General features: G+C 31.3%; 1 protein-coding gene across 2 annotated transcripts in view; it reads left to right on the forward strand.

Moving 5' to 3' along the window:
• Positions 1-6,913: 6,913 nt before the first annotated feature.
• The window catches only part of LOC140965081 (transcription factor BHLH094-like), a 7,749-nt gene continuing 6,227 nt past the window's right edge, over positions 6,914-8,435 (forward strand). Inside the window, exons 1-2 of one of the 2 annotated variants that reach the window (XM_073425130.1) lie at positions 6,915-7,338; positions 7,616-7,652. In XM_073425130.1, the coding sequence (XP_073281231.1) occupies positions 7,117-7,338; positions 7,616-7,652 (259 nt within the window). In that variant the 5' untranslated portion in view covers positions 6,915-7,116. Of the gene's footprint in view, positions 7,339-7,615; positions 7,653-8,435 lie in introns of both variants that reach the window. The other variant, XM_073425131.1, reaches the window with a different exon arrangement.

Below are 8,435 nucleotides of genomic sequence, written 5' to 3' on the forward strand. Positions count from 1 at the left end.
ATAATATACAGTGACACCAACATGTTCGTTTGCAATTCACACACTATATATATAATTTAATGTAACATGGATAATCATAGGATTTTGGGGGCCACTATCCCATAGCGGTGTCAATTTCAAAACCTTTAACTTAATAAATTTTATTAAAGTAATTAGGCGATACTCTTTAGTGTGATTATTGATGTCTAACTAATTAATATCAATTGTGGAAAGTTAGGCATGATGGTAACTTTCAATTTCCTTATTGCCTCATCACTTTCACAATGCTACTAGCATTTAAGCATCATCAGATGGTTGTAAGAAAAAAAAATTAAAATATTTACGAACACATGTAAGATCAGAACGCTTACTATTTTATTAAAAATTATAGATCGCGTTAAACATACAAATTATATTTTTTAATATCATCTAAGCAGCTCAAAAGCTACATACGGGTCACTTTTTAGCTTGGATAAATATTACTTTCCAAACATGGATCAATTTTGATTAGAGAATTGGTGATCAAGATGGGTCAAAAAATTGTTGATCCAACTTATTTATTTTATGTGGCATACCTAATCAATTTTTAAGTTATATTAGGCAAGGCAGGCCAGCCCGTACCGAAAAATGAATATCGATATCGTATCAAAATTTCGATATGATATAAATTTCATACCGTTCTTATCAAAAAACTTCGGTATACTGAAATTTCGGTACGATATTGATATAATACCGTCTATACCGAATTTTTTTAAAACAAATTGTGTTATTTTCATCACAAAAAAACTAAAAAGCCCAACAAAAAAAAGAATTGAATGAATAAGCGAGTCCAACAACATTATATTATAATTTTTAAAAAATATACAAAAAATTCGGTATTTCGGTATATACCGAAATTCCGAAATGTTTTGAATTCCATACCGATACCGAAAAGTGATACCGTATCGAAATATTCGATATACCGTTAAATTCGATATGTACGTTATTTTGCGGTACGGTAAATGCAATATACTAGAACGATCAGTATTTTTTCCCACCCCTAAATTCTCACTTGTTTAATGTGGACTGGTTCCTCGCTAAAGCATCTAAAAATGAAAAAGGGAAATATGGTACGTTGTTAGGTACACACAAAACTAAAATCTAAAAATGTGGGGCAATAAATGAGTGTAAATCCAGATTTTCAAGGGAAACTTCCAGATACATTTTGTTGCTTCCAGATCCCAATTCGATGGAAAGACAATTTTACCCGTCCATGTTCTTGGTTGTTAAATAAATCCACATATAACTAACTACAAAAATGAAAATCATGCACCAACTTAAAGAAATTGTATTTAAAAATCAAGGAATTTATGTAAATAAAATGATTAGTTATTCTAATTTTATCCGAGTATGTTGTCACGATCCTGATGAAATAAACATAGTATTTATATTTTTTTTTATCGATGATATGTACTATTCTACGCAACAATAATTTACTATGCAATTATACGTTGTTTGTGTTAGAGTAGATGTCATGAAAGTCAACTGTTGGTTGGGAAATTTATTGACTCAAGTGTAATAAACAATCTTTATTTTAATATAATTTACTTTTTAATGGTTTCGTTTTACTTTATCTGTATACTCATGCAAGCAGCATAGATAAAATCCTTGATTATGCTTTAATACAAATGAATCGTAATTCGATGTTGAAACTCATTTGTAAACAGTGCATATTCTAAATTCGTTCGTAGTCGATTCAGCCGCCTAAAACAGGGATAAACGTCGCTTGAGCTTGAAACTAGCATCTGTGATGTTGTGTACTGTGTTTCTTGATAAGGGCATGGATATGTCCAAACATGCAGATGGGTAGTCATATGATGATTATACCGAACAACCCTCCCTCGGATTTTCCAAGTGTTTATCATTCATCGAGAGGAGAAGTCCGTGGTTATGATTGTACAACATTAGTCCTTACGACCCGGGACAACACTGAGGTTCTATATGCTAGGGCTGTGCTTTGACTCGTTTACCGGCTCCAGGAGAGTCATCAGGTGGCGAGGTTGGGTATAGTTGCGACACATATAGGAGCCAGTGCATTGTAGTCGGGGATTCACCGCTCACCTACGGGTGTGGATATCCTATGTGATATAAAGTAATAATAGTGCATGGAATCTCTGGCCAGAGTATGAGATATACGTTGGAGGAGTTTTCCAAATAGTACACGCAATGCCACTATTATATGTGTCACATAGTTATCGAATTAATATGCAACCCTTGATGAACCAATGGTTGCAGATTCGATCGGGATATATGAGATGAAGGGACCGTACTGTACGTTAATCATAATCGACTGGTTCTAGTAGGCACTATCAGTGATACCTAGGAGATCATGGGGCGATGCTACTAGACGCTCTTACCATGATCCGATGGGTGCAATCAGAAATGAGTTCTGACATTCTGGATCAAGGTGTTGATGAAAAGAATGAGGCTAACTAGGGTAAGCCTGAATAAGAATAAATGTTATTCTGAATCACAAGGAGTTGTGAACCCACGGCTAGTTGTATCCCTAAACCATTGAGGGTCACACAAGCACTGGATCGTTTGTTCCCGTTGAGAGAATAGATTCAAGGAGTTCAAGGAGTTGTGAACCCACGGCTAGTTGTATCCCTAAACCATTGATAATTAAATTATGATATAGTAAATTCAAGAAGTTGAATTTATGAAATTTGGAGAGAATAAATTCAAGGAGCTGAATTTATAAAATTTGAGAATTTAATTTATTAAACTCAAATGTTGAGTTTATTAAATATTAAATTTTGGAGGTAATAAATTCAAGGAGTTGAATTTATAATTTAAATGTTAAATTCAAATGTTGAATTTATGATGGATTTAATTTATTAAGCTCAAAAGTTGAGTTTATTAAATATTAAATTTTGGAGGTAATAAGTTCAAAGAGTTGAATTTATAATTTAAATATTAAATTCAAATGTTGAATTTATAAGAGATTTAAATTAAAAGTAATGAGTATATGTATAATGGGCTTGTAGGAATACAAGATCAACATACATATTAAGGTTCTTAATTGGGCTTTAAAAGATTAATTAATTAATTAAACTAGTTGGACTAGAATAATTAATTGATTAAGCCAATTAAGTATTTAATTTTATTAATGAGCCCTAAGCTTATATATATATGTATTAGGCTTAAGGTTAAACACAATTCATTCACAATTTTTCGAAAATCCTCCTCCTTCTCTCCACAAAATTTCGGCCACTTCCTTTTGAAGGAGAAGTTTGAGCCGCCTCTCGTTTCCAATCTCCAACGTAAAAACTTCTTCTAATTTTTCTAGTGCAAATTTGAAGAGGAACAAATCAACTAGTCGTGGACCTGATTAGAAGAATAAAGAAATGAGTTTTTGAAGAAAGTTCGCAGGGAATTAATCAAGAGCTATATCCGCTAATCTCGGATTAGTTGGAGCCGTGTGATTAATTCATCAAAGGTATAAATTCTAAACGTCCTATGAATGTTTATTATAAAACCATACGAGTGCTTAAAACAAATATATTTTGATTGTCAAAATAAAATAAAAATTTTAAAACTTCCGCTGCGTTTGGGCACGAGAAAACCGAGATCCAACAGTTTGGTGTGTTTTGTTTGACTTGCTTGATAAAATACCCATTGATTAGTCAACCCACATTTAACATATACATCAATATTATATAACAATCACACTACATAAATTATATATATTTATTGATTTTTTATCGCTAAATTTAATTTATCGATATTATTCGATCATCTCATATCACGTACTAAACAATACCTAAAATTACAAAATAAGCATACGCAAAAAGTAATTGTATCTAGTTACAAACAATTTAAGCAATTATTGAAGGACATGTTTGGCAATGCATACTATTTTGGTGCCACTCCAAAACTCACTCAAATTCAGAACTATCATTATCACTAACCTTTCTACCAAATTGCTTCCTTAATCGTAATCAAGACATCATTAAACAAAGACAACTTTAATCCCATAATACTTAATTATTATTCTATGCAAACCAATCAAAGAAAGCAATTGATGTCTCCCATCCAATATGTTCTCAGATATGAGTTCTTGGTTTAGGAGCAATAATTATATTCTTTTGCGTGGATTATATTTAATTTGCAGTTTAATTTTGTCTTTTATTAATTCATCCCTTTATAATTTAAAAACACTCAATTGTAAGTTTTTATATAAGTAATTAGTACAAGTGAGGGTAATGTTTGTTTTCTAGGAATTTTTTTAATCATTTTCTAAAATTGAAAAACCCATTGGTGCAAAAAATCGTGAATTTTCTGACAACATTACTAAAAAAATGTGCAAGTTGCATAATCAAATTAGAATTTTTCCTATTCTTTATCTTATGGGAAATATTTTTAAATTCTATGAATAATATATATATATATATGTATGTATGTATGTATATGTGTGTGTGTGTGTTTTTTTTTTATGACGATGGAACTCGCAGCTACTATTCTTCAGTGCGCACTAGGTAAACCTCAAGCTAATGCAATAGTCAGCAAACCACACTATGATAAACTCTATATGACATGCTCTTCCGACAAAATGTTGGTGAAGAGAATCGAACACATGATAATTGGTGAAACTCTCACTTACTCCACACACTTAGACACATAATAAGAGGCTATATATTGTTATCTTGTGTTCTAGTTATTATATTATTGAATGTGAGATACTTATAATAATCATTATTGGCCAAAAAAAATACCTTTTTTTTTTCCTCAAATACTCATTTCTAAAACATTATTTTCTTATGAAAAATAAAACAAACAAAATAAAAATCCTACCTGGTGCTAATAATACAATGGGTTTTTTGTGATAGTTATTTTTAGATTTAAGTCAATTTTTATATGAAAATATTTACAATTATATAGAAAATATTTATAGTTATTTTTGTGATAATTTATAATTTTTGGTTTAAATAACACTATAGTAATGCCTTGTATACTATAATTGATAACTAATAACATGGCACATGCGTGGTTTGTTTTAAAATTTTAAAAATTTCCATGCTACCTAATGTCATGAACATTTGTGGTCGGATGAACACTAAGATTGTATTTGAATTGATTAATTTTAAATTCATTGAATTGGTTTATTATAATGAACAAAATTAAAGTGAATTTCAAATATACACTATATCAATTTATGCAATTTCAGAAATAATTATGGTGAATTTCATATATATCCCAAAATGAGTATCATTTAAAAAATTATCTCTTTAAATCCTTCTTGATCATATGGAATAAATTTAAAATTTACTTCAATTTTGTTCATCGCGAAGCAAGCCAAGAAAGTTGAAACCATAATTCAAATCTATCGATCACAACACAACCTAATGTTTCATTCAGATTGAATGATTTTGATTTGATATTTGAAGGTATTTTTTAAATGACTTCATATTAGAATGAATTTGAAATCTACTACGATAACTCAAAAGATAACTACTTGATATTTGAAATTCATTATCAAATTGATACGCTTAAACAAAACAATTGATTGAAATTTTTAGTCCATTCATACAAATACAACCTAAGGGATTTGATTTTAAAATTTGAATCTCGGATGAGAAAAATTGGATTTTCCAAATTCCTTTGGTATGATGGAAGAAAAATAAAAAAGAATAATGAATGTGATTTAGTGGACGACAATGGTTAGGGAGGAAGGAAAATGACTTCATCTACCGTTGGGTCATTTGATTTTATATATACTAGCGATTTGGATGCACATATTTTGTTTCTCAAATTTTGATTTAATGATGATATTTATTAAATTAAATATGAGATTTAATAAGATTTTTTCAATAATCGTGAAATATGAAAAAATATAAGCAAACTCTATTATACAGAAATAAATAATAATAATTTAATCAATGCTTTTATTTTTTAAAGAGTCAAATCCAAGAAAAATATTATGTACATTAGAGTAAAATGTACTACGGTAATTTTGGAACTTAAAAAAAATTTCACCAAAAATAAGTGAAATATCAATGTCTCTCACTTGAGTAGACGGTCTCAAGAATCTTTATCTATGAGATGGGTCAAACCTACCGATATTCACAATAAAAAGTAATACTCTTAGCATAAAAAGTAATAATTTTTCATGGATGACCCAAATAAGAGATCCGTCTCACAAAATACGACCGGTGAGACCATCTCACACAATTTTTTGCCCTCTCGCTTAATAGAATACTAACCTTTATGTGCACTCGTTGTATGTCTGTTCAGTCTATTTTTTTTATAAGTATTCTATTTACATAAATGAAATTAATTGAAAAAATTAAAAATTTTCCGATTTTTAATAATTTTTTTAGTTTTTTTTCCACATAATGTAATTTTTCATGAGAAAAACAAAAACAAAAATACGGGGCTAAAAAATGTAGAGGGATTTTGTGATTTTAAAATTATACAAAGATACTATTTTGTTTTTATTATAGCTAAAATATTATATATAATATTGATATATAAGTTATGAGTAGGCCTCTTATGCAAGAGTCGTATATTTATACATGTGAAATGATTCGATCAAGTCCGTATCTTTAACATAAAACATAATATTTTCTACTCAAATAAACATTGTTACACAGTATATTTTTGGTATATTTTTAACTCAAATTAGAGAATATTACATAATATTTTTTTATAGTATAACTAGCAAAAAAAAATATTTTTACATAAAAATAATATTTTTTTTATATAAAATATATATCGAATATATATCTAAATTGAACGTCTGTTTTTTTTGTGATAAAGTATTAGCTTAATTTTGTATGTTCACTTGGACTGACCGAACAGTTCGGTCCACGCGAGCCTGCCGCAGAGGAAAATACTCGGCTTGCTGAAGGCATCAGCGCTGGACGCTCCGTATATATCTCGAAGTCACTTCCAAATCTCTATCTCCACACTTGAAAAAACAAAGTAGAAGCGAGCTACTGAATGCTGCCCGTGCTGGCAATTGTACGCTACTGTGTGCATTACGCACCCCCCACCAAACTCCACTGTTGAAGGGTGGGGAGATCCACTGCTTTCATGCCCCTTTACATGCTCCTCTCCTGTGAATGATCTTCCGTTTTGCGTGATTCCGGCCGGGAAATGGATCCGCAGGAGGGAATGATGAGCGGGGGAGGAGTGTACTACTCGGAGATCTGGCCGGGCTGCCAGATGAATGCCGATGCGGCGCAGTATGACGTGGATCCGATGGTGGTGGACCACGTTCCGTCCAGCCATAATTCGAGGAAGCACCGCGAGGAGGATGAGTGTGGGAGAGGAGGAGCTTCCACCAGCAACTGCTTTGGCAACAACAATGATCTTTCGGTAGTGTTTCAGATGAATATGAAATCGTTATTTCAAATGTAGATTATATAGTGAGGATGATTGCGTTTTGCTATGTGATTTAGGGATTATTCATCTTTATGTGGCTTTGATCCGCTAATCCGGATGCTGTATTTTTTGCTTTCAATATATTCCGGCAAAGAAAAAATACTCCGAAATGGCTATATCCCTGCCAATTTTTTTCAATCCTTTGATTTAACCATGATATTTCTTGTTTCGGTTTGTGTTTGGCTGTGGTAATACTTTTGGCATTGAGCAGTATGACAGTGAGAGTGAAAGGCTTAAGGCTGAGAGATCAAACTCTTGGATCTCGGATTTCTACGTGCCTAAACACAGCAGAAGTTTAAAATTTTTATTTTATTTTGAAAAACAAAATAATTTTGGACACTCGTATGGTTAAACATAAACATTCATAGGGTGTTTAGTAATTTATACCTTTAGTGAACAATTTTCACATGGCTCCAACTACTCCGGTATCAGCGGATGTAGCTCTTGTTGTAAATCCCACGTACGTTCTTCAAATCTTCTTTCTTCAATCTCCTAATCCGGTCCACGACTGGATTACTTGTTCCTCTTCTAACTTGCACTACAAAGTATGACTGGATTACTTGTTCCTATTCTAACTTGCACTAGAAAGTATAGAAGATCTTTTCGTAGAGCCAGAAGACACAGAAGAAATCGACCCAATAATTCTCAATTAAGGTGGCCGAAACTTCTTTGATGCAAGAACCAAAATTCTCGAGAGCAGCACCTCTCAAAAAAGGGAAAAGCCGAAAATGTATTGTGTGTAAAAGAAACTTTCGGATTCTTCATTGTAAATAAGAATCAATATTCTTATTATTGTTTTTACCAAATCTTCGGTCCATTCCCCAAATCCCAACCAAAGTTATACATATTTTATTATTGTAACTAATGATTGTTACCTTAATTAATCACATTAATTAAGTAATTAGATTTCAACAAATCTATTTGAATCTCGAAAATTGCACACCACAATCATGCATATTTCGAAAATATGCATATATATATTATTATCTTTGTGTGCAAGTTTTTTTTTTAAAAAAAAACTATGGTATCAT

This window comes from Primulina huaijiensis, chromosome 18 (assembly GCF_012295235.1).
Source record: "Primulina huaijiensis isolate GDHJ02 chromosome 18, ASM1229523v2, whole genome shotgun sequence".
NCBI classification, from domain to species: Eukaryota; Viridiplantae; Streptophyta; class Magnoliopsida; order Lamiales; family Gesneriaceae; genus Primulina; species Primulina huaijiensis.